This window comes from Synchytrium microbalum (genome assembly GCF_006535985.1).
Source record: "Synchytrium microbalum strain JEL517 chromosome Unknown SmJEL517_scf0012, whole genome shotgun sequence".
NCBI classification, from domain to species: domain Eukaryota; kingdom Fungi; phylum Chytridiomycota; class Chytridiomycetes; order Synchytriales; family Synchytriaceae; genus Synchytrium; species Synchytrium microbalum.
Genome location: NW_022158361.1, coordinates 407174 through 434798, shown reverse-complemented (window position 1 = coordinate 434798; position 27625 = coordinate 407174). Strand labels below are relative to the sequence as shown.

The window sequence follows — 27625 nt, the reverse complement described above, 5'->3', positions numbered from 1 at the left end:
TCGCCGCCCGGTCTTGCGTCTACAACGTTGCATGATTTCGGAGTTTAGAAATCAGCCCCTTTGTCAACAACGTTGCCTAAACACTGAATATTACTAGGGTTGAATTTCCAAGTTAGGTAAAGATGGTTGATCGGGTATGGATAGAGAGACGTTTTTATATTTGAACGTAACGTACTTGTGTACAAACTAGTTGTACCAAATCATAGGCACACCCTGAGTTTGAGAAATGGTGTCGGGCTGGACAACCATGCCGGCCACCATCAACAGGACGTTGTCTTGCGATTTGCCAGCTCCAACAAAGTCATGTGGGGACTAGAAAGATGGACAAGAAAAGTTTTTATTCAGCGTTATGTACGTTTTTGTACTTGATTGTAGACCTATTATAGCATTCGTGGCGAAGAGATCTCGTCAGACTTAGAAGATCATTTCCTCATTTGTTCTGTATTCAATGGACCTTGTATTTTACATGATTGTACATGATAATTGTAACTTGAGAGCGAGTTCATTTGAGAGAGCTTTGGCAGAGTAAAGAGTTGGATTTCCGGTGGAGCTCGATTCACGGTCCTGACTCATTTATGTTTCTTAGGTTGCCGGGCATACAACTTTTCCGCTCTTCCGTCAATAACGTGGCTGACAAGACTGCTTCCTGCCATGCGATGATTCGTTCCGTGGGGTAACTGGTCCGCGATTGAAGCCAGTTTAGCTGATGTAAGACATGCATTTGTCGTAAAATGTTATGTTTTCAAGCGTGCTTCAAGCTTTCTTCACAGTTTAGCCCAAACACCCTTTGAAACAATCCAATGTATCAGTCTCAGTTTACTGAATATCAGGTATGAGATATGATAGGGTAGAAGTGACGTCCACTGAAATTCACTGAAAATGGAGACAGTTCAAACGCCAACTACCAGAGCTGTGACTTTGGGATGCTCTATAGCGGATTTATACCAATATTGAGCAGTATGCGGAAACTGGACATCATCGTCTGAGCTCGTCCTAAAGTACAAGGCTGTGACGGTACCTCCAGTCCAACCTACAATGACTTTAGTCCAACAAGATGCTGGATCAGGAATGGCTTGACGAGCCCATTCCGATACAGAGCCGATTCAGAGACCTTGGATAGAGCCTTTTGCTCGTATTTGGGTATGAACGCCGCAAGGTGGAGCTTGGACATGAAGTATTTGCAGTCAGCGACGAGAGCGTCGCTTATCGTCTGTCTGCCGTCATCAAATTGAAGAGCGCCTTAGTGTACTTTATGGAGAGTGCTGTATGGTTCTAAATAAGGAGTAGAGATTGGTTAGTTGATTTGCATAAATACTGCGATGTCATACACAAAGCTCAAAGTAAGGTAATAAGATGATTTACTTGTGCTGGAAATACTGCATAAAGAGCAGCTACAGTGACTTCATTCCATGTCTTATTGACCAACGAGAGACTAAATAATGTTCCAAAGTCCATGTGTTTAGCGATCGTTTCGAGTATCGTCTTTTCAGCCATAACTGACTTATTCAGCTTCAAGAATCTATAAGATGATTGCGATTGTGTCGTAGTTGCTATTGCTTCGTTATTGCGGACTCTGACGATGATGCCGTGACTTTAAAGGAGGTGGCGGATTTTGCACAAAGGAAGTAGAAGGGTTTAGACCCGAATCTGCGTGTCCTAGAACGTGATTTTGTAATTTTTAACAAGTGGGCGCTGCCAGAACTCTCTAAGTCCAAACATTTGCAAATCTTACAACCAGTCGCAAGCACGTGAATACACGCTAGATAGAGCAGATCGAACTTGCATCCTGTTTCTTAGTGGCTAAAAATTGTTGCAGTATGTTTACGGTTAGATTTTGGTCGTATCTCGCCAAGGAAGCCTACTAATTTGTGCAGTTTTGGTTGTTAGTTGGAAATGAGGGAGCCAATTACATTCCGGAAGGCCGCATTGCCACTCTTGTTACGACACGGACTATTTGCCATGATTGTCGAGGCTGGAACGGAGTTCTCAGTGGCAAATTCAATGTGTATGGGCAACATCAAAACTTACTTTGTTCGCAGGACGTTGATTCAAACACCTAATCTTACATGTAGATAACGGCCACAAAGCACACACGTTGGCTCTGCCATACACTATTGCTGCGGACTCGGCCATCTCGATATTTGCCAAGGTCTTGTAAGTCTTGTCGGGTAAGCTGACATTCCAACATCGAACTGACACGTTCCTCCAACCACACAACCTAGTCTAACGTATCTGCTACAAGGAGGCTACTCCTCTTACGAAGCCCGACGAGGCAAAACAAGTCCCATTAGCAACTTCCAAAGCCAGTCCCTATCATTCCCATTGCGGATAGTCCTTGGAGGCGACATGGACGTATTTGCACCACCACCACTGGACTCTGATTGGGTGTCTTGGAGATTAAAGAAGCTCGGTTATGCCATGATGCGTGCATTTGTGTTTACGGCTGTCGTGTTTGTGCCATTCTACGCTTTAGCTATGGGTATTGCATATGGAATTTGGGGAATGGGAGAGATAACAGGCTTCCCGGACGTTGCTATATACAAGGGAGTTCTAGCAGCACATCTAGCTTTGATAGTCAACACTGGTATTGCCGTTTTATCTCTCGCTAAAGCCGGTGAACGTTCTGACGTGCACAGTGGCAGTGGCGCAATGTCATCATCTGGTGAAGGGACCATAGATTACAGCGGCAGGGAGATTTGTACAAGAATAGAGCCATTGGAAACGTCACAATAACAGGTTGTCATCATCGGCATTGGATACCATGTTTCGGAATAAATTTTTATTAGGACAAATCTGACTGTTTGGACACGACACTAGCGTTTGTATCAGCAAGAATTTCGTATATCTTGTTCGTCAGAGATTGTTGTGCGTACATTCTCTGGTTGGGGAACTTCGCTACCCAGTTTAATTGATCCAAACAGGTATACTGGTATCAACTACAAGCAGCCCACATCGCCTCCTGAGAATCTTGCTTCTACATTAGGACTCTAACCGTCTGAAAATGAATAAAAACGGATGGAGTCGGACTCTGAGGAGCTCTCTGACTTTTCTGAGTTCTTACTCAAAAGTCAAGGGGTCATTCTTGACACTTCACGAAGTCGCCTTTGACCTCAGAAACCTAGCACTGTCTACCGTACAAGTGCTTCAAATACCAACCAAAGCTGCTCTCAGGTATTATCACGGCATAAATTCGATCCCGACGAATGCATGGAACGATACTTGGACAAATCCCAAATCGTTTTCCGACATTTTGACACCAGATCCGTCTTCTCTTCCAACGAAATCCCAGAGCCGATAATCCGGTCTTATGTTCGTAGCAGGAACGATTTGGCCAACTGTATAAATCCGAAATGTCGTCGTGTATTGAGTCTCTCGGCCAACTCAACTGGACCGGTCATGTGCTGCATGTGTGGGGAATGCATATGTACGGGATGTCACTAGCTCGATCATAGTCCCGCTACATGTACCATGGTGCAAGATTACGTGAGCAAGTCTTGGAGGGAGGGAGAAAGCATCCGGATTCTTCGAATCGACGCAGAAGTCACCTGTAGTTGTGGTCATAAAATGACTCTTTTGGAGTATACAGATGGTCTATTGCAATGCGCATCTTGTGGAGGAAAGTACGTGAATGACTGTGGTCAAGCTCCAAATCAGATGAAACTCTTGTCAATTTGCTCGAGAAACTGACAAATTTCTTCTTCAAAACTTAAAACCACAGGACTTGCAAAGTCTGTGATGCTGCTCAGTTTGAATACGGCCCTTGTCGTTGATGGGAGTTGCTTAATGACTGCTTTGATGAGGACAATTGGAGTGTTGTTCAAGCACTCTATTCTCTTAGCAAAGGATTTTATAGTAAGTTATCCACATTTCTAATGCCATGTGTGCTCGACAGTGTCTCCCGCATTCTATTCGGCCTGTTGGTTCGTATGGGCTGACAACGTTTTCTGACACAAGTCTTCCACTGTTATGCCTACACCACTCTCGTCGAGGCCGCAGAAATACTGCCGGAAGTAAAAGATCACATGGGTTCAGCCCCTCAAGGGGCATCCTCTTTTAAAATCAGTCATATAACCGAAAACACTCTATACAGCCAACCACCTATCGAAGCCAACGCACGTTTCGCTAAAGTAAACGGGCTATGGGACGCCAACGACAAACCACAGGAGCTTCTAAGTAGTTCCGATGCAGAAATTAAGAGGCTGCTAGACTTGCAACGGAGAGCCAAAAACGTGCTACTGGAAGGACAAGAACCGCTTCCTATATGGGATATTGTATCTGAAGGAGAAAAGGCTCCAGTATACGGGAAGCACAGTCTGAAGGGGAATATATAGATAGCTGGAACTGGAGCTCTGACAGAGAAATGACCCCTCAACCGTCTTCATCGTCTGCTCTTTCTGCACACTCGAACGATATCCCATCGAAAAGTACACCAGCAACATCAATGTCGATTCCACTACCACAACCCGTATCACCCGGCCTATTGCCATCATCAGGGCTTGCAGCCGCATTACCCTCTAAATCGACTACAATCAAAGCACCGTTTGCATCATCTAAACTAGGACCACCACCTGAATGGTCAGCCAATCCAATAGCATTACTAACCGAACAACCACAGATAAACACCACGAAACACAAAACCGCGACATAACACATATTATATCCGTATCATACACATATTACATGCATCTCAATTTTTTAGTAGTTTACACGCCGAGAGCGATAGGGTACACTGTGAGACACGTCAGAATATCACGTGGAGAGCAATATCACGTGGAGCACAAATCGTTGATGGAGAGCGATTAGAGCATTTGGAGGCGATTACAGCTAACATTACGTATAGTTTGTTCATGTGAGAACCTCACGTGCTTTCTCGGGCACAATACTGGCAGACTGCTGGGACTTGGGTGCACATTCCAAACGTATGCACCTTTTCATGTAGTGAAACTGATGAAAATAAGCCCAGTATTAGCTCTCAGTAGCCTATATTATCAGCTCCTACTTTAGAACTCTAGCTTGGAACTGTAGATTCAACATTTAACAATCTCAACAATGGATTCCGACTCTGACTTTTCAGAGTTCGAGATGGTGCATGACGGCCAAGAGTTTGATGTCATATCACTGCATTCATCTTATGCAGCCTCGTCTGCATCTCAAATGGACGGAGAAGATGAGAAAGCCTCGACATCAGATGAAGACGATGAAGATGTTGGCTCTGTTTACTCAATACCATGTATGGATGCATTTGAATGAAGTTATTCACGGTGAAATTTATATGAAGTACATCGATAGTCACTATTGGAACTGCTCGAACCGCTCTACCTTCGTCAAAAGTCAAGGTCTCGTTCTTGAGTCTGCACGAAGTCACCTTTGACCTTGAGAATCTGGCACGGTCAACTGCTCAAGTGCTTCAAATACCAGCCGAAGCTGCTGTAAAGCTATTATCACGATATAAATTTGATGCCGACGAAACTATGGAACGATACCTGGACAGTCCTCAATCATTCGCTGATATCGTAACTCCAGATCCCTCCTTCTCCATTGACGAAAACGAAGCTTTAGTTAGGTCCTATATATGCAGCAGGAACGATTTGGCTAACTGTATAAACCCAAAGTGTCATCACGTGTTGAAACTCTCGGCCAACTCATCTGGACCAGTCATGCGCTGCATGTGTGGTGAATATATGTGTACTAGATGTCATCAGCTCGATCATAGTCCAGCTACTTGTGCTATGGTGCAAGATTACGTGAGCAAGTCTTGGAGGGAGGGAGAAAGTATCCTCATTCTGCGAATTAATGCAGATGTCACCTGCACTTGCGGTCATAAATTGATTGTGTTGGAGTATACGGATGAGCCATGGCAATGCCCGTCTTGTGGAAAGCAGTGCGTAAATGACTGTGTTCAAGTGTTGCATTCTCCATCTTTTGTCTCGATAAGCTAACAGTCTTCTCCACAATTGATATATAGGACTTGTAAGCTCTGTGATACTGCTCATGCCGAATACGCTCCGTGCCGCTTATGGGAGTGGCTTCATGGCTGCTTTGATGACATGGACTGGGCTGTTTCTGAAGTCCTCTACTTACAAGCAAAGGACTTTATTGTATGAGATCCACAAGTTTCTTTACTTGCACCTTATTAGGTTCTCGGCTGATGGTGTTTATTAACACAGGTCTTCTACTCGTATACCAAAAACACGCTCGTTGAGGCTGCAGAAATACACCCTGAAGTAAAAGTCAACATTGATGAAGGATCCAAACCGAAAACGGCATCCGAAATCAATCCTATCATCCGCACCAAACGACGTCGAATTATATTAGATGATACACCATTTCCTGAAGAATTCAATGAGGACAAAGAAGGAGACAAGGAACAAGAACGAGAAGGCGATGAAGGAAAGCACCATAGGAAACTTTTGAATGGGTTTGATAGTAAGAGTTAGGCACCTTGCTTTGTTGGACTCATGTGTTTCGTTTTGACCGTTTTCTCATCTCTAGACATTATTTATTGGAACGCTCCACCTGAAAAGGAAACTTTGAATAGCTGGAACTGGGTCTTGGACGGAGGAAAGCATTTACTGGCGTCTTTGTCGTCGTCTTCCCTTTCTGGTAACTCGAATGATATGCCATCGAAAGGTACCCAAGTAACAACCATATCATTTCCATTGCCAGTACCGGTATCGGCTACACAATCATCAATACCCGCATCACGTATATCATCACCATCTGAATCCGCAACGATGGTCGAGCTATCATCTGAAATGGAATTCCTATTCCTATCTTCAAAATCAGTAGAAACGTCACCACCATTATCAAAATACAGAACCGTCAAACCACTTCCACCCAAAGATTACAATCGGGTCATCAAAGAAGCCGAAGGAATATACGCTCGATCTCGAATCACGATCAAATATGCCTTCCTCCTATACAAGAAGCTGGAAGATACTGAAGAGGGGGTTAAGTTTACTCATCTCTTAATAGCTCTTATAAAGTCTGCTGAAAAGTTATCAGAGACAATGTCGTCGCCGTCGTGTGTGACGGACGTTATTGAAGGTGCAGTTATAGAATGTGATTTGAGGCGTGATGAGGTTGTTGAGGAAGGAGCCAAGATGGTTGAAGAGTGTGGGTTTGCGTGAAAAAGTGTTTGATTTGGAGGTAGTTTCTGATAAGTGGCCTGTTGTATTTCGTAAGTTTGTAGTTACATTGTAAACACATACTATATCCGTAGCTTAAAATCATATATCTTCCTGCTCAAAGAACTTGTTACTGGACAAAATGGTACCTTTCTATGCGCATCCTCTGTCTCTCGGCTCTGCTCGCTGCAGTCTGTAAGGTTGCGATCGATGTTTTGAGCAGCAGCGTGTCTTTCTGGAGTCTTGGCACTGGAAACGACCCAGTCTCGTGGTGCAGAGAGTGACTGTACGCGTCAATGCACGTTAAATTGTGATGTTTTGAGCTAGAAGTTATGGTTGCTACTGTAGGTGGCTGTTTTGTAGGCATTCGAATCATTTGTTTCGAGATCTACTAAAGGGCGAGAGTTCACAGTCTCTGGTCATTTTATTTAGAAGCGTATCAACAAGGTAATCAAGTTAAACAGGCCCGGTGCTCGTCACATACAGTAGTAAAGCATACATCTTCCCAGTCATGTCGATTTACACATTTGTGACGTGTTTTCCACGTGCAATTTGATACTGACATGGCGTATTAAGGCTTGAAAGTGCTATTCATGCGCAGATCAAGTGGTGGAAGGACGTGATTTATAGTGTTTTAGTAGAGTTTTATCTTTCGCTCTCGTCCAATAACAAGGGCGGCGGTCTTTGGCAGAAAACCACAAACAACAGGTAAAGTCCGAAGTGTAAAGCTCCCATTTGATCGCCAAAGTACTAAAAAATTCCTTCTTATCTAGTCTCCTCGTACAAGTCGTAAACAAAACAAACCTTGTTTTCTCATTCACAAACTTGACAGTCGGCCAAGAGGAGTTTATTGTCTGATATAAATAATACTGATACTATTAATATGGCCGACTACGACCATACCACATTGCAGCACTATGAGTCTCTCAAGGTCTATCTCGCCTCGTATCTCCAAAACCAGAAATCGTCAACTACTGCCAGTAATCAACGAGCGTCTGCTCGTGAAAAGTTGACCAGATTGACCCAGCAGCAATTCCAGGAACTATCTACTGATGTATACGATGAAATGACGAGGAGACAGGACTCGGCCGACACCAGTACGTATCATCCAATGAATGCGTCGCGTAGTCTCATGCAATATTGTGGTGTGGTTTGGGTGGGGTCCAACAACAGTGTCAAGAACAACATGGACGAAATCATACTCTACATTTATGTACAAAAACTGAAACGCTTCACCCTTCCTCGTAGTCCCATTCCTTCCTGTAAAAGACGAATTCCACCCAAAAAGAAACCAAGCCAGACAAAAACTCGCTACGCTACCAAATTCTAGGTTCAAGGATCTCGCTAGCGACGTATACTATGAACTGGAAAGGCGATTCCCTGGTCTAATAGCTGATCCGAATTCGGGGAAGAGTCCTGCTGAAGTGGTATCAATTCCTTGCCTTCCCGTTTTTGTTGATGTGAGAAGATGCCACTTTGTTTCTGTTTACCAACCACATTCTCCATATTTAATAGTCACCAGCATCATCAGAATCAGCCACAGATCCATCTAGAGAAACAATGTCACCCGTACAACCCGCAGAAGTCAGTTTCGCATCGCTGGATAATCTGATGGCGGATTTAGGAAATATGCTGAATTCTACGAGTGCTGCTCCACCGCCGAATATCAATGGAACTGTATGTGATTGGGCTGGCTCAGGATGTTGATGTCTTTGGACACATCCAAAAAAAGACGATTGGAGAAGAATTAACACTTTTGGTTATTAGGCACGAGAATCTACAGTCTCCAAGAGTATAGCCGACGATGGAGAAGTGAGCAGGCTTAAGGCTCGAATTGCTCAATTAGAGACCGTAAGACATGTGAAGGTTTTGGAGGATAGGTGCGACAAAACTTGCACTAAATCAATCCTGATGACCGATATAGATTCAAGACTCGACAACACGATACGATACATCTGGTTCAAGAATCAAGGAACTGGAAGACAGATTAGCTGGTGTCATGGCTGTACGTGAATACGGGTTGGCTACAAAATCATATAGCAATCACGAATCATTTTCTTTCCGCATGTGTAGGAATCAAGAGAAAAGGACGAAATGATATCAAAGCTTTCAGAGGATGCACAAAAGGCTAAAGAAAACTATGAATCATTACAGGAGGATTACAATCAACAGCAGCAGGTATGACAAACAAATCACTATCATCTGCCAATATACGTCGTCGCTTGACACCATTTTCAACCTCTGTGTCATTCAATAGATCGCCAACGATATTAGAGCAGAAGCAACGAATTTATTGGACGAGATAAAATCATTGTCGAGGAAGAATGATGAGTTGAATGCTACTCATGAACGTGATCAGGCGACAATCAAACAACTCAGAGAAGAGGTATCTTCCGATGTAGTGCTGTTTTTTGTGCTGTTATCCCACCGACTCTAACGCTGCTACTTATAGAACGAAAGGTTACAGAAACACCCATCATCTGCTGGTGGTAGTAGTAATGTCGCAGCTGTTACTAAGAGTGTTGCAGATCGTAAGAAATGCATTCAAGCTTGAGTTGTGAAAGAGTTTTAAAAATCTGAAATGCTTTCTTTTTCGGCTTGTAATAGCAACACTTAGAGAATCACCCAGTTTTGATTACATCAAGGAGAGTTTGATGTATGTTGATAATGGAGTCATCAATCGACAACGGATTGTGACGTATCAGAGTGCTGTTGAGGATTTGATGAAGGCCTCCAGGTATGCGTCGAAGATTCATTGCCTTTTTTTTGCGTCTGTGTTGACAAGTCTAGATGTGAACTATTATTTATAAAATGGTCTGTACTTTTTGGGCCTCAGTTTACATTCTTAACACCATTCACACCATCAGGTCGGATCAACCCACCTCAGTCCTCGTAGCCATGAAATCCATAGTCATGTCATGTAAAGGCATCACAGAAGACACGGAACACTATGAACAATCTGAAACCACCAAACCAGCCGAATTCACTACCCGTCTGTCACAAGTCAAGACTCGGTTATCCGCTGCCCTTACAGGGCTAATGACTGCAGCCAAGACACACGCACAATCGTATGGATCTGCACCACATTCCATATCTGAGGTGGAGGGAGCCGCCACGAATCTGACTAGTGTGATTTTGGATTTGGTTCGGACGCTAAAGAGTCGTGATGATGAGTCGTTGGGGCGTAGTGTGGGTGGAAGTACGAGTACCACTGTGAATGGAGTTAATGGTGGTGTTGTTGGTGGGGCAAGTCATTCGAATGGAACTGAGACCTATGAGGTTGATGAACTTAAGGTATGCTATGCCTGGATTACCATTGTAAAGAGCAAGTTGCAACTATTCATCTCTCGTCGTTTTTTTGCTGCTTTTGATCTAATTTCAAAAACCTCTAAAATGTTTTGTTTTTCACTGCAGGGATACTTAGAGAAACAAACAGATATGATTGTGCAAGCAATCCAAAGTCTCTTGTTTGCCATGAGACAAAATACACCCGTTGGACATGAATTCAAGGATACAGTGGGCAATATTACCAAGATTGTCGACAATCTGATCAAAGTGTCGAGAAGGACGTTGTCGTCTCCTTCAGCATTGTCTAAACCTGTAAGTTTCTATATATTATTGGGTTTGGGTTTTGTATGGTTTTATCTTGGGCTTGGATTGAACCATGCAAAAAAGGACCAATTTTTTTTGTATTATCGCGTGCACTGACACCCGACTCTCCTTAGACATTTGCTTCATCAGGCGATCGTCTCCTTCAACAACTGTCTTCAGCCAATTTACAGTTTGGAAATTTGGGTGATTCGATGGTGAATTCACCGCAATCAAAGACGTTGAAACAACAGTGAGTTAAAGTTGGGATGATTTGTTTGGATGTGACAAAGACTCGAGTCTGATGAGATGTTTTTTATGTATTTCTTAGAGTCGCGGCGTCATCCTACGAAATCGCCAAAGTGAGTTTGAACACTACGTTCTCTGCTTTGATTTTTTTTTTCGTCTCCATGTCTTCATAAAATTAAGCTCTAATGGTCTACCCCCATATTATTAGTACGTCAAGGAACTAATTTCACTGCTAGACTAAGCCAAGCCGGAATTCATCATTATTATAATCTTATTACGTTTTTAGTGTGGTTTGGGAGGCTGGTTGTTGAAACTCCCCGATACGAAGGAATGAGGGAGGATTTAGAAACATAATTTGGGAAGAAGTGGGCACATGTTTCAAGCTTGATTTTTTTACTTGCTTTGGGGAAATTTTTAGATTGTAGTTAGGATGAGGATGAGGAGTTTGAGAGAGAGAGATTATTTCTTTAATAAAGAGGGGCTTAAATAAACAAAAGTAGTGGTGTAGGTCAAGATGGATGTTGTACTTCACTGGCAACGCTCAACCCTGTCGGCGTTAGATTGAATCGTTTTGAGATAAGGTAGGTTCAACGAGCCTAGTACAGCTACTTGGAAGACAAATGGTCGGATGGCCAAGATGCGGATAAGATGCGCCGGAGGCCGAATCAAGTAGGTGAACTTGCTTACATTTCTGACATCAAGTATTAAGACTTCACGTGATTAAATGCAGAACTTGAGTACTCACGATCCTGATGCAGAAAAAATAATCAACAATACCAATCATCTCTATCCTTGAGCGGCCGGTATGAAGTTTTCTTGCTGATTTTCAGAGTTGAGTGACATTTACGAATATTGACGTAGTTGACATTGGTGAATAGGCTCGCGAGGGATGCACGCTTATAGAGGTTACCCTCGTTTTAGTGCATACGAGTGTATATTGGTGTGTGTTTGGTTGAACTTGAACATTTTCACGTATCGTGGTCGGTTTTTTGGTGGGTCGGTGGTCGTTCTTGACATCATGCTGATTCCAACCCTTTGAATTTTACATTAGATCAAACACATTCCATCAAATTGAGTCGATATCCTGATACAGGTGAATATTATCTCTTGGCCGAGGGGTGATGCTGTGAAGGACATTTTTGGACTGTGGCAGATCGAAACTTGATGTTTCAGTATTTCAAGTGTTGAAACTATCGAAATTCTGAAGCGTGTTGATGGGGCTGTTTGGTCTCAAAGGACTCGGTGAGTTTGACAGGTCTGTTTGAACTTGCAACGAAAAAAAAAGCCTGAACAAAGATGACGCTCGAAGATGAGTGCAAGTTTCTCAGCCGCCGAGTCAATCATTGCGCAATTAGGTAAAAGTGGCTTACAATATGCAGTTGTGAGTAATGGAATTCTTCTATCATTGCAACAGCACAACCGATACCATCGCTTGAGAAAGCAACAGGCCGACGTCATTCACGAGAGCAACTTGAAAGTAAAGTTCGCACACTCATGCATCACTCTCAGACAAACACGGCCAACACTGTAGACTTGCAGAAGTCAATTTCGAATCCCTGGATAATGTAATGGCTGATGCAAGAAATATAACACCTGGATCGTCAAAAAATCGTCTGTGGCCATATGGATACACTGACACCCATTTTTCAATGTTTACACAGTTTGCTTTATCAGACGATCGTCCCTTTCAAGAACGTTCTTCAACGAATTAACAGTTTCGGTGATTTGATTGTGAATTTAATCTGAGACATTGGAAACGAGAATGAGTCTTGTTGGGAAGAATTTGTTTGAAAAAATACGAATGTGCTGAATGCCGATATGACCTTGTCTGGACTGTTTGATAGAGGGCCTTATCAGACGAAATTGACAAAGTCATTACGATATCTCAACGCCAATGTTGGATTTTTTTGCGTCTCTCGCCATTTATTCATTACGCTTTACTCTATAACTTTGACGGCACGTCAAAGGACTAGTTTCACGGCTGGAACACTCAAAACGGCACCCTTTTAGTAGACTTATTACAACTGACTAGTGATTCGGGAGGCGTTTTGTAACTCAAAAAAGGATCCGGAGGATTTGCAAGATACTTGGGAAAAAGTGGACAACTTTGGTCACCTTCACATTTTGTACTTGCTTTGGGGAACTTCACAATGAAGTGAGGATGAGAAGGAGCAGAAAAAATAGTTTGTTATCGAAAGATTATTTCTTTAATAAAAAGCAACTTATTAAAAACAAAAAATGGAACAATCTTCAGAGCTATGGTTCCCACAAACCATGATTCCCATCACACGACCTCTAACTAGATATACAATCCCTCAACTTTCCCAAAAACTCTCCCACACCCCACTGTGTACTCCTCGGTCCATCCAAATTCCTCGCAACACGTTTCCTCAACACATTACAAAGCTCTTCACCGTCAATGGCCTTGCCAGATCGTGAAGGATCAAACATGTAGAAGATGGCGTCCATTTGTGACGGTGTTAGTCTATTGTGTAAGGGGTTGTGAGTTGCAAAAAAACGGTATCAAGTAATGGAGGAATTCATCAGCTTACGATGTATACGCAACAGTCCTGATGATCCGTGTGAGCTTGTCACGGTCGAGCCCATTACGACCGTAAAGTTTCACAGCTACTTCTATTTCGTTTAGGTAGTTGCGGACCTGTAACGAGAAAGAGTTACCAAACGGTTTGTAGAGCCAAAAAAGCACTAGTCGAGAAAGAGATGATCGATGCAACATCACTGCAGACCACGCCCACCACTAAGCACATACCATAGAATCAAAATTCAAAAACTCAAAAAATGTAACCCTCGCACCACCACCATCCTCTCCCCCATTACTCCTACTTTCCAACCTCTTCACATACCGCTCGGGCCTAGCATCATACGCCACAACAGCCCTCCCGAAATCCACCACCGATATACTATTATCACTTGCATCCGACTCGACATACTGCGAGAACTCGAGTCTCGACACTTCGGTGTGCAGACGACTCATGAAGGATGCGAATTCGTCAAGCGATAGTGTCTTTTCACCGCGTTCGCCAAAGAACAAGCGGAGGAGGGATGTTGAGCTTGAGAGGTCGATGCGTTCGCGTGATCTGTGAGGGATGAGAGTTGGTGTGAGTTGGTGGAGCTAAAGCAAGGGAAGTACTGGAGAGGTTATTACCCAAGCGATTTAGCAGACGTGGCTCTCATATTCGACGATACGATCTTTTTGAATTCCCGTAGTGATACCACCCCGTTACCTAGTCCAAATATTGAATTCCGTCAGCGCAATTTGCTTCAAAACAAAGAAGCCAAAAAAACAGTCCATCCTATTGCATACCATCTTCATCAAACAGCCTAAACGCCACCTTCCAACTGGCCTCCCCCGTACTCAACAATGCCAAAAAGAATAAGTATTCCTCAAACGAAATCAGTCCATCGGCATCAATATCCGCCAGTTTGAAGAATGAGAGTGATTCAGGTGGTATTGGTTTCTGTTCGGTTGATGATGTTGCTTTGGATGGTGTGAGTGACCGTATGAGATCTTGTATGGTCATGTAGGGGGTTCCGTCCCGTCGTTCCGATGCGAAATATGAAAAGACCTGGTGAATAGAGGGTGGTTAGGATCCGGTTCATCTGACAATTTTCGAAACTTCATGTTGGATACTTTTTGAGGATGCGAGTATTTCCGTATACGGTCCTAATATATGAATAGTGTTAAAAATACATAAATTAAATCCAACAATGCAGAAACAATTACCTCATAGCTGGCAACGACGGAATTCTTTGCTGGATCTAGTGAAGCTTCTGTTGAAACTGTTTTGCGATGGAGTACATATCCAGAGACTAGGCCAGCGACTAGGAAGGCGTGTCGTGATGGCCAGGATGAGAATAAGAGGCGTCGCAGGCCGAATCGGATGTGGGATGATGACATGATGTTTCATTTGTTGCGTTGAAATTCTGGTGCAGTGAATAAGAGTTAACAGACGCGACGTGCATACTGAAAACAGTACTAGAACTCTACACGCTTTCGTACCATCCATTTAACGACGCGTGAGTTTGAATCCGATATTGGTTTATTTGCAGTTGAACAGCGCATTCTCCTCATTGTACGTAGAACACGTGAATAACGTGTAGAACTGGATGAAACATCTGACAGGATACTCATGCCCTGGTGCAAATACTCTGTAGGCAACTCCTCACGTCGATTCGCTGACCGACCGGTATTGACTTTCATGCTCCCCCTCGCGGAATGAAACCCTCCAAAGATTCACAACATAGTCCCAAACACTCTGTTAAGTCAAAATTCGAAGACATTCCCCCATTTTCACATTCAAGCACTTTGACAATCTCATCCAAAAGAATCTCAAGTCCGAATCTCAAGCGAGACAGATCACAATATCCTCCCTCTGTGTTTCTAAATCCAGGCTTGGGACTGGCAATGGCCACATTGAGTGTAGCTACCTCTTGTCGAATCGATTCGCATGCAAGGATTAAAGTTCAGCATGTTTGAACCACATACTAGTCAGCTTCGAGCAAGATATGGAAAACATACCGTTCGATCCCACAAAAGCCGCATCATCCACAAATTTAGAAAGCATCATAGTGATGGACAAGTACAGATTTCATTACATCCAAAGCAAACACGTAGTCAATGTTAGGAACCAGTTTCACGATTTTGGAAATATACTAGAAACAGATGCACACAGCATCACTTGGGGCTTCCCACATTGACCACGTGCTTGCGCACCAGAGGGACACTGCGAGCCGTACACTGTACATAATCTCGAGCAGAAGAGTCCACTTCCAATGTATGCAACGAAATTCAGACCAATGTAAGAGAGATGAGGAGGATCTCAAAAGTGCAAGTAAGGGCGCACTCCTCAATCGGACCATGTAGGCGAGTGGATTCATGGTACACTTGGTGCATTCAGGACACTAGTAGGTTGCTGTTAGTAGTGTTGAGAGCTGTTGATCGATATCTGCACCTGTCACATACCTATGATTCGGTATTCGAGAGCGACGACGCTTGAGAGAGCGAATGTCGAGGCAAGGAGCCAGTATGACAAAATCCTGTGGATGACTTCTAGAGTAGACTCTCCAGGCTCCCCGTTTTCCACCACGCCACTCCATTTTTATATAGCTCAGGATACCATTACAGTCAACCACAGTATACTGCAAGTCACACTCACATCTGGAAAACGATGGCCAATTTAGACCATCCGCCACACGTCACCGTCCACAAAAGTATATGAATTCCAATGACGCAAAAGAATACTAGAATCCACAGGATGTCGGGTGAAATCCCTTCCAACCGCGTTCTCCAACAGTCTCCTGGTATCAACGTCACACTCACCTTGAATCTGTAGATATAGTTCACTTGGGAAGTAATAATTTGCAATCTCTTCAATCGAATGACTGTACTTCAAAAACATCTTTTTTGAAATGATAGAATATCATACCATCTGTGTCGAATTGACTTCCATTGTACCGTCTTTAGGTTGTCTCGTAGTGATGAAACGTCCTTAGGTTGTCAAGTAGTGATAAAACGTCTTTAGGCTGCGTCGTAGTGATGAAACGTCTGTGGAAACGTCCTTTGCAACTATAAAATAGATATGATTGACTCACCTTACATGTGCCTTGACATAAAGCCCACATAAAGCAGGTTGCATGAATATTCGACGTTTCTAACTTAGTTCCAGAGCAACATCTCAGTCCCACAGAAACAAAGGAAGTAACGATGGAAGAAGCACGCAAAGTAGTAGACGAATCGCAGGCTGTACTATGGCAATTGGGCGTATCATGGGACCGATTAAAAGTCTTGATAGGAGGTATAAACGATACGGCAGAAAAGGACCAAGAAATTGCTCAGCTGAAGCAAGAAAACAGTACTCTAAGGGAGGAAATGGTTGGAATGAAAGAAACTTTTTCCAAAATCAAACAAATTCTGGTGAATATGGGTGGCATCAAGACTTGGGAGAGATTTCCGGAATTTGCCCCACCTGCAATAGCAACTTTAGGACCCATCCAACAAACCACTCCCACCACGATAGGGCTTCCTATGATAGTATATCCTATACCACCTTCGATGTCATTGAACAGAAACGCCACTGTAGTTTCTCCAGGAACCGTACTGCCTCCCACCATCGCAACGGGATCTGTTGAACCAGAAAAAGCAACGATAGACCCAGTAAGAGCTGTAGATATCGTAAGACCAGGAACATCAGGACCAGGCTCAGCAGTAAGACCAGGACCAGTAGGAGTACCAGGAACACCAGGACCACCAGGAACACCAGGACTAACAGGAACACCAGCAGGTGTAAGACCAACACCAGTAGGAGTACCAGTAGGTGTAAGACCAGGACCAGCAGGAGCACCAGTAAAAACAGGATCTGTAGGCAAAGGATTGGGTAAATCTTCTATCTATAAACCCTCTGGATCGTCTTCTATGCAGAAGAGGAAGGAGACTACTACTACTCAAGAGGAGGGGGAGGGGCATAATAAAAGTAAGAAGAGGAAGGAATCCAAGGAGACGATGGACGATGCATTTATTGCAAGCACTTTGATGGCAATGTCTGCTACCAAACAAATTATGTCACTTCAATCGCTGGTAGAGTAAAATGACGTTGAAATACAAATTAGTGTAGTGAGTGAATCGTACTCTTGTTCGAATCGTTTACACGTGTACACGCAGTTGGCATTCGGCCAAAGCGGAGCGCATTAGCCGGCTACGTCTCCACCTCCTCATATACACACACTACGTGACACTCGCTATAAAAATATTGTTGGACTCCTAGATCATTTGATGGTTACTCTGCCATTGGAGATTTGGTGTAGAATATTTTACTTGGCAGGAAATGTGGCCATGTTGAATCGGTATGGACGCGTACATTATCGACCTTGGATTCGGCAGTGGTTGATGGAGCGAGAAGAAAGGATTGTGAAGCATTGGGTGAAAAAAGTGGAGGTGGAGTATGGGGGCAGTGTCCTTATAGACGGATGGAAGGCGTTGGAGTACTTGAAAGAGTACGATATACCCATGTACCATCACCATCCAGTGTATCGGTTCTTGTTTGGGTACAATCAATTCCACCCTACTATTTGGACGTGGTTTCATGATGGGTGTTCACTGAGACACTATTTTTCGACGGGTGACATGATTCACAAGGCCTGTGAATTTAACCGGTTGGAAATATTGGAGTGGATGGCAGAAAAGACTTTGTTGAAGACGCATTTCCACATCGGTCGCTGTTGAATATGATGAACCCCTTTGAAGCTAAGCGTCGAAGATGTGTAGTGGAATTTTGTTACCATCGAGGGCTGTTCACGATGCGAGACCTTCCGTCGGTGATACGAAATTTGGTATTTGGTAAAGACTTGGCGTCCTTGCAACTATTGACTCCATCGACGATGTGGACTTCCAAAGTACTAGATGACATGGCGCAAGCAGGAGAAGTCCCACTGGTGAAATGTTTTGGACAGATACAACCAGAGACGACTCCGTCGAATGGTGGATGGGACAAAGCCTTGAGCCGTGGCCACCTTGCGATCTTGCAGTATTCCTATGAGCGTCAATTTCCTACACGACCGACACGATGTGGGATGAGGGAGGCTTTTCGAAAAGGTCAGCTTTCTGTGATGAACTGTGTGTTGCGATGGTTTCCTAGCGAGGTGCAAGGCTGGTATGAAGATTCGAGTCATCCGCAAGAATTGGAAGGATTGGCTCTGTTGGATGGATTTTATCTACCTCGGAAACGAAATCTCTCTTTCGAGACGTACTTTTTTAAAGATACCTTCTTGACGGAGCGAGGCTGTGATTATGACACGGGTTTGGATCTGGTAAAAGACATGCTGTTGTACCTCCATCACAAGTATGGAAATCTGGAGAAGGTGTTTCCTGTAGGATGCCAAATAAAGCGTCAATACCTTCATCAGCCCTCCGTATTAAGGAAAAGGGTCAATGTCGCTGCAAACATTACCCTGATATCCAAGAAATGATGCTTACAGTCCCACCAACAGAAAAGACGGATGCTCTCTGGACTGATCATCATCGTTTTGTCGAGTGCTTTAACACTTTGGTTGAGATAAAACCAAAGATGCGGACGAGAGTGTGTGTAGAGAAAGGATGTCTTGGAAGAGTTTCCCTCCTCGACTCGGCTGAAACGAGTCTCACCGGATATATTCCAGAATTCTTGTATACTAGTGGGGTGATGAGACAGCCTGGTGCAGTTTCCCTATTGCAGAATGGACGAGTTGGTCGTTTGTCAGTTTGATGTTAAAAGCGGCAAGTTGGATTCTGAGAGTAGAAACGAGAAGAAGTAAAGCAAGTTCATGGAAAACCATGACTGCATCCATTGTATACACACTTTCTTGTCGCCACAATCCCACAGATAAAGAGTGTGAGAGTGGACAAGATGTGAGCAGTTTGTAAGTCCTGTACAGCTCATTGCAGACAGATCCAGAAAGGGATTGACTAGATCCTATGCATTACGCGATGCCTAGCAATGTATTTCGGCTGTTCCGGTTCGTACCTGATATCGATATCCACTGCTTGTGTTGGGTTCAATGTTTGGAATTCTGCAATGTCTTTGGTGGAATTTATAGGACGAAAATGCGCAGTTGGGAGACACCAGGAAATAGGAGCAATAGACGTATTTTCAGGACGGAAATGTTCACAATATCACAATATACAATCAACACGATTTCTCACGCGATTGTGGTTGTTTGGTTGATGCTCGCACACTGGCACACTGAACAGCATCGTTTCAGTCTACAGACTGCCCGAACTACAAGTCGTCTGATTGCACACAAATGACACTCCTTTTATAATGCTGTTAAGGTAATGAATGCTTTCTATTCGTAGAGCGACCGGTACACACGTTCATCGCTGGCTTTTTAAAGACGCATAGTGATGACATTAACTGGTTTAACGATGTAGGCTCTTGACGGATACCAGACGCTAGAACCCCAAGCTTCCTGTACTATGGGCCTCACTTGACGGCTGAATATGAGACGCTTTTGCTGGTATGTCCTGCTGACATTGACATGCCATTCGAACGTGATTTTGACAACTGAAACACCGCCTCGTTGCCTCTTGCAAAAATCTTTTCCTCATTCAGCATATACCATTTTGAAACCATTCAACCAAATATGGCTCTCTTTTTCGGTTTGCTTACTCTCATCACCCCCATCGCAGCTCTCAGTGCTGCCACTGGCATGGAGAAGCTTACATACTATACAGACATAAACTATACTGCACAGTTTCATCATTCGAGACCCAGGTTTCATGTCTATGATCCTGGACATTGGATTAATGGTATGTTGTTAACTCCACATTCAACATATTGCACTTCGTCCATTTCTGGCTGATGTTGACACCACAACGCTCATTCAAACCTTCAAACTTTTACACTCTAGATCCCATGAAACCATATCAAGATCCAGACACGGGTGAATATCATCTGTTTTATCAAGTCAATCCAAACGGATTAGCGTCTGGACATAACCAATCGTTGGAATGGGTCAAGCCCGGTAACAAAACACGCTGACATTGATGTTTCCAGTACACTATTTCTGACGTGCTTCTGGAATATTTCAAGGGTGGGGACACTTGGTCTCAAAGGACTTGGTGAGCTTGAACCTCTACAAGTGTTTTGACCATTGCTAGTGCTTTTACCTTTGAAAGCCAAAAAAGAAATTTAAGCTTATGGTGGCGATCAATCGACTTGAACTGACGTTTACATGTCAATGTCAACTTAGGTCTACTGGCAAGACTTGCCATACGCAATTGTGGTACATATCAAACTCTGCTGTCATAACTTTGAAAAACGTAAACTCATGCTCTCCCGTTTCACCACAGCCTGATCCTGGAACAGTTGATCAGGAAGGTGACTTCAGTGGTTCTTCTGTAGCTAGTGGCTACCTGGGACTGCCGACAATATACTATACCGCCGCGTCACATATTCCGATATCTTGGAGAGTACACTACCCTTTGGGCTGTGAAAAACAAGCTCTTGCCTTCAGGTTTGTATTAGCATATTGTATGGTCCTTCATCTCTATTGCTTCTTTACTAATATCGAAACTTGCTAGTCGTGATCATGGCAAGACTTGGGAAAAGTATGGCGTCATTCTTCCAAACCCACCGGATGCGCAACAAGTGGGATGGTAAGCTTTACATGTTCTATGTTGCCGTCATGTTATTGGTTTTTGGCTGACCTTGTTGTTCCAATCAACCACAGGCGAGATCCCTACTTTTTCTATTCTCAGTACATCGATTCGGTGAGAAACGTCTCATCTTCACAATACATTATGGTCTCTGGTGGTACTCAACGTGGTCCTGCCGTATACCTCTACACGTCACAAGATTTCGTCAATTGGGTACCTCTTGCAACACCATTCTTTGAACGTCCTCGTGGTGAACACACCACGTCTCATGCTTCTTCTTTTGGATATAATTGGGAAATGGGAACTCGTAAGTCATAAGTCCTTTCAAGTTCGCGTTTTTTGTTGTTGGGTATCGGGCCATTTTGACATTTTTCTAGCTTTTCGCGTTGAAGACGAGGATGGAAACATGTACAAATTCTTGGCTCTTGGAGTAGAAGGAAACGATATATTTTGGCCAGTATATGTCAGAGGTGTTATTGTCCTTGAGAATGGTAAACCCAAGTTTGAGATGGAGACGTCTGGCTTGTTGGATCATGGTCGATGTGAGTTTCATCGATTACTCTTCGATTTGCAAAGTTTTTTGTGGTCTCAAACGATATTGGAAACACTGTATTCTACTATGAGTGCCTAACGGCGTTTCCTTATTCTACAGTCTACGCCAATGCAGGTTTCTACTCGAAACACAGCTGGATCGCATGGGGCTGGTCAAGAGAGGACGATTGGATTGGATATCCAGATTTGCTCCCAACAGAACGATATAAAAACCAATTCGCAGGTGTCCTCTCCCTCCCTCGTGAACATTTCATCCTAACCAAACGCAACATGACAAACTGGAAACCTCACCACGCATCATGGTGGGAAGATAAAAACATACCAGGACACATCCACACCCTCGGCATCAAACCACTCAAACGTCTAAAAGATCTCCGTCGTGATGAACTCATATCCATCCATGGTCCAGTCGAACTACCATCTCTACTCAACAACAGCCATAAAATCGAACACGTTGGTGGTATGGATGGGTTTAACGGTGGCTCATTCGAAATGCAGGTCGTATTCTCCATGGCTATTTCAACACTTGCTGGAGTCTCGCTCCGTCGATCTCCGGATGGCGTCGAAGAGACGCTTATATACTTTGACTCGCTACGCTCGAGTATTGTTGTCGAACGGTCAAAGTCGTCGTTGAATAACGGGTTTGCGTCGGTGCCTGATCAGGGTGAATTCACGCCATTTGAACATGATGGCGTGCTGGAAGATATACAGATGAGGATTTTTGTCGATGGTACTGTGGTCGAGGTGTTTGTCAATGATTGGTTTGTTTTGACTTCGGTAAGTGATGGGAAATATGGTTTGAAGAATCATTTAATTCGCCATGCTCATTGAAGGTTTTATTCGGCCTAAAACTCATTACCCCTCAATTTGTCATCACAGAGGATTTATCCAACTCGTACAGACTCTACAGGTGCTTCATTCATTGTCGCTGGTGGTAATGGCATTGTACGAAGCTGTGAAGCGTGGTCGATGGACGATATCTTCCCAAATCGTCGTTTTAGTAAAGAAAGCGACTCATCAAAAAAGGAAGATGAACTCTTGTGTCAGTCTGAAGCATCTGACAAGGAAGAAAAGTAGCATGCTTGTAATAAAAAGACATGGTTTGCATTTCTCCTCCAACAAGGAAATAATTTTAGAGTTTACAACTACTTGGCACGTTGATGAATGCGAGCTGAAAGGCTGAAAACCCATTCAGTACAAGTGATTTTGTTTAAACTTTCAGCAAAACAGCATGCAGCCGTGCTGTATATGATCAATCGACGAAAATCGTTTTGAAATGCTTCAATACGGAAGAGGACTATGAATATTTGAACGTACATCCTCTAGACTTGCGCAAATGGAATCCCACAAGTTGAATGTTGATTTACGGCATCGTGCTAAATTCAGCTAAAAACAGCAGCAACCTTGATTAAGCTATTTCTTCTCATGCCAGCAAAAGATTTTACTGTCATAATTGTCGGCATCTCTAAACAGACAAAACAGCAGTTCTGGCAGTCTAGACAAATATCTACAACACCACTTGAGTCACATCAACATTCCATCCTGTAAGCTCGTTCGAATCGTGTTCTCATCTACACGGTGCGATATTCCATACTAGGACTCATTTCAACGGAGCGCCTTTCAACTTCATATAGAGACAAGAGAACAAACTTGATGCAGCCAAGGGGAGGGCTACCATCCGGCTGTTTTGGTCCACCATGATATCGGTACTGAGAATAATAAATGGGTTTTGCTGCTTCACACAGTCGGTGCGAGTATCAGAAACATCAAGCTCCATCTTCAACAAGATTTGCGTCGTGTTTTTGCGTGATCCCCTTCTTGTAACAACGATGCCGAGTATTGCAACCGCGTTTTGATATCGAGATGGCACATCCGTTCCTAGCTGTTTTTGAATAATGATTAGATCTCGGATGTGCTGGTTGGATGAAAAAAGGGTATCGAAAAGCCTTCTCACGTACTGTAATATGAGTACTCTTCAAAATACAAGTCAACGCTTCCTCCTCGACGGTCAGGATGCAGGCCAACTAGATTTACTCGAACTGGCTTCTGATCCACAGTCTCATTTCGCAGTCAGGACATTCCAAAAGCTGCGGATTTTGCCCTTGGAAGTGTGATCTTTGTCGTTGCTTTGGAAAGAAACCACCAAGTCGTTTCCTCTTAAATATCCAACCAGTCATCTCCACAAGAACTCAAGTATGCAGACTCCAACCTTGCCTTTCTCACACAGGCTCGAGATGCGACAGGATCGTGTCATCGAATACGTTCAAAGAGACAGAAGACTAAGAATCGCCCACTTGTTTGGGAAGAAATCACGTCAAGAACACAAAGATTTCTCCAAATGTGATCCCGTAAGGTGGAGATTGATGCAAGACATTGGATTGAACTCAGCAAAAGAGCAGCCCATGTTACGGTATTATGCTTCAAGCAGCTTTCCATAGTCACAAGCCACGATATCTATAAACCAGGACCAGCAACACCTCACACAATTTCCAAAAGTATCCATTGCAAACCAACCACACGAAACACAACACCAATTGAAATCACATCAATGTCAACCTAATTTATCATTCACTCAAAACCTCTCATCTACACGGTACACAGGGTTAACAAAAGCCCTCCTCGACTCTGTACTCCCACTCATTCCCATCGGCGCATCACCCAGCTCCATACACAGCTGCGTCATAGTAGGTGGCGGTTTAATACTCTGCACTTTGGCAAGCGCCATGGGCACATATGCAGATCCAGTAGTCGTAGCCGATCTCGTCATTTCAGATCCAGAGATACTTGTGCGAGGGCCCAATACGTTTTCTAAAGTAGCTCCGAATGTCAAGTCGGGTCTGTGAGCAGCTGTTCGTTCGAGCGATGCTGGTTTGTATGCTGCAGAGGAGGTAGATGTGACGTATCGTCGGTCGTCGAGACCGAGGTCGAAGTTGGCGTAGCGGGAGCCCATCTTGTTTTGGATTGCCAGGGCGCGCGCGTGTGAGGATGGGTCTTTGGGGATGGTAAAGTCAGACTAGAATATGATTTGTGTTAGTAACTCAGTGATGCTGAATTGTTGACGTTTAAGGATCGTTTTTACCTTTGCGACAGACACCCAAGCCTTTCCACCAGGACTATGTGTATTCGATTCCATAGCCAGAAGCGGATATGGATTCATACCAGGATGTGAAGCCGTCGTCCTTTCGCTGGTGTACTTTTCTTGAGAGGGAGGCAGGTAACTTGATGCTGCAACAGATGCAGACTCCATGGAGCGGTTGCCATCCGTGAAGATACTTGATCGTGAGTTCTGGTCCTAAAAAGGTAAATGAGAATGTCAGTACCATATTCTACAATCACAATACGTTACCAATCGCCGTCTTTGCTATACCTTGATACTTTGTGAGTGAGCAGCATTAGAAGCAGCTTCATGTTTGACATAGTCTGTACGAGTACTAGAAAGACCCGACATTCTCCTGTCTTCATCTTCTTCAAGATGTACGTCGTCTCTGTAGCTCGACTTGTAGATTGTCGGCTGCGTGACAGCACCTTGCTTTTTCAAAAACGATGAGGAGTATTGCGATTTGGCTTGTCCTAGAGATGATACATCCGTTCCTAGCTGTATTGAGAAGAAGATCAGATTTCAAGTATGACGCAGAGAGCAAAAAACGACTCGTATGTACAGTAAAATGAGTACTCTTCAAATCACGAGTAAACGCTTCCTTCTCGACAGTCAATGTTTTAGGATCCACGCCGACCAAATTGCTTCCATAAGCCTTCTTGGCAACTGATATGTATTCTCCCTTTTCCCAATCAGGACATTCCAACACGGTGGATTTTGTCCTTGGAGGTCTGACAATGAAATGGTCTGTGATTACGGGAGCTGGTTCTCCTGTAATCGATTTAGATGAATAGTTGACGGGATCGTCTCCCAACTAGAGAGAGGGAGAGAGATTTATATCAATATGAAGCACACAAAAAAACGCCAGGGCCCATGATTCCATGGACTCACAGAAAAGTGAGACCGAGTAGGATCACTTCCTCCACCAAACTTTTGCGGTGCCGACAGCTTGACCTGTCTAGCTTTCGCAAAAGACTCCTTGTATACAGACGTGTTGTTGTGGTTTAATATAGTCTCGTCTCCAACGATTGGAGAAATGCTCTTTGAAGGATCTGGTTTTGCCGAGACTGGTTTAGCATCATCGCCCGATTTAGCGAGGTAGTCTCTCCGTGTGGTGCTCTGCCAGTGAGCGTCATCGTTCTTTACGTCTCCTGGTCCTTCAAGCTTGAAGTGGGACGATTTGATGTATTTCGATACTAGCATTCCAAAGAAAAGACTCAGCTACTGATTCCATTTAAATATATCATATTCTCACATACCAGAATCAATCTGCTCCAATCCCCGATCGACCAATTTAGGCACATAATCAGCTTTAACCGTACTCTTCCATGCTGGCAGCACCTCATCAGCGTAGGGAGACGACAAGCTGCCAGCTTCAAATCCATGTAATTTCGTCTGCTTTGGCTGGTCACGGGCGTATAGCTTGGAAGCCATTTTAGCAGCATGCTCAGGTGAAAAATCGACTTTTCTGGGATCGACTGATTTGATGTTGAATTCTGGTTTGGGTGTGAATTGGGAGCGCACGTGAGGAGCTTTGGATTGGAGCATTTTTGTATGGATTTAATATTGAATCTAATAGATATATAAATGACGGGTGAGTGAGTGTGGTTGGTTTTTAGATGATTCGGAGAGTTTATGAGTTTGAATCAGGTTGAAGACATCTATCTGGATGGAGAACTGCAAGCTGACATGCGTTCGAATGCTAATGAATATGAGATCCTGCGTCGTCCCAGGGCGATAGTGGGCCATACCATCGCTATCGTTCGATTCGACAAACTTGACGGAACCACCCTACCAAACACCGCATAGGCCTGAACGAAGCGGCATTTCTTGATGACGCAACAGCTTATGAGCAGGAACGCGGCTCTCGTAACTAAGTAGGCGCATTTGAGCTTTTATCACGTCGCTTCATTCAAGTGCGTCGACGATTTAGTTTCGAGACGCAAGGATGGCAAACACGGCGATTTGTTATATTCTCAATCCGTAAACCATTTAGAGCACGACAATACAGCATAAAAAGCCATCTTGAGCTCTTACAATTGCTTTTGTGCTCAATGGTAACAGGTGCCGGTCGTACATACACACGAAAGCTCTCCCAAAGTAATGAAAACCTGTTGCTTATCCACTACCGTGTATACGTACCAACACTTTTTTCATGATAACCACATGATACCAACTTGAAATCACTCTGAAATCCAAGTTAGCTATAATAGCAACAAATGAGTGCTGTCTCAACAATAATAACGACTGCAGACAAACACCCTCCGTGACTCTTTCATAGTCTCCATCAGCCACGTTCTTTGGCATCCCATTCGATATGAATGCTATGTTTTAGCGGAGATTCAGAATGATGATGGAATGTCACGCAAGAGGAGAATGAATGGCCTGCCACACAGAAGTTTGGTGTTTCAAGATTCAAACCAAGCAATGCGGCAGAGCACCAGTAGAGCTCTCCGTCCAAGATTGGCAACCTCATATTGAGACGTGTGTTGCGGTAGGGTTGGCTTTGTTTTGTCTGGAGGAGAGTGCATGTCAGTTCAGTGTTCATGTTCACGACGTGGAGCAGCAAACAGTATGCAGCCACGCAAAGTACATTCACTCTTACATGGTTGAAAGTTGGCTTGACACAGTACCTTGTTATAGGGAGCCTACAAGATTGCTTGAGAACCGTCTCAAGATCACCAGTATTAATAACATAAGGCACGAGAGGGTAATGTGAATATAATCACCGCAATACGCCACGAATGAATACTTGCAGTCCTTTACTCCATTCCTTCTCTGTCCTAAAAACTGAAAGGCCAATCAGTTGATGTCTTTGCAAAGGACGACACAATCAACCGAAATGCATCCAGATTTCAACAG

The 27625-nt window shown here is 43.8% G+C and overlaps 3 protein-coding genes across 3 annotated transcripts; 1 reads left to right on the top strand and 2 right to left on the bottom strand.

Moving 5' to 3' along the window:
• Positions 1-8010: 8010 nt before the first annotated feature.
• On the top strand, positions 8011-11298 carry SmJEL517_g02757 (uncharacterized protein; the record flags this gene model as incomplete). Its single annotated transcript, XM_031168685.1, has 14 exons — positions 8011-8224; positions 8376-8554; positions 8643-8804; positions 8895-8978; positions 9052-9132; positions 9201-9305; positions 9385-9513; positions 9580-9658; positions 9735-9864; positions 9995-10421; positions 10542-10727; positions 10853-10968; positions 11047-11077; positions 11251-11298. 14 exons carry the CDS (start codon positions 8011-8013, stop codon positions 11296-11298), a joined length of 1971 nt encoding a protein of 656 aa, XP_031025434.1.
• Positions 11299-13259: 1961 nt separating this feature from the next.
• SmJEL517_g02756 (uncharacterized protein) lies at positions 13260-14883 on the bottom strand (the record flags this gene model as incomplete). Its single annotated transcript, XM_031168684.1, has 7 exons — positions 13260-13449; positions 13517-13623; positions 13735-14062; positions 14131-14209; positions 14290-14551; positions 14617-14649; positions 14710-14883. The coding sequence occupies 7 exons, from the start codon at positions 14881-14883 to the stop codon at positions 13260-13262; spliced, it is 1173 nt and encodes a 390-aa protein (XP_031025435.1).
• Positions 14884-24238: 9355 nt separating this feature from the next.
• SmJEL517_g02755 (uncharacterized protein) lies at positions 24239-26311 on the bottom strand (the record flags this gene model as incomplete). Its single annotated transcript, XM_031168683.1, has 6 exons — positions 24239-24679; positions 24746-24958; positions 25034-25261; positions 25326-25577; positions 25655-25959; positions 26023-26311. The coding sequence occupies 6 exons, from the start codon at positions 26309-26311 to the stop codon at positions 24239-24241; spliced, it is 1728 nt and encodes a 575-aa protein (XP_031025432.1).
• Between the last annotated feature and the right edge of the window lie 1314 nt (positions 26312-27625).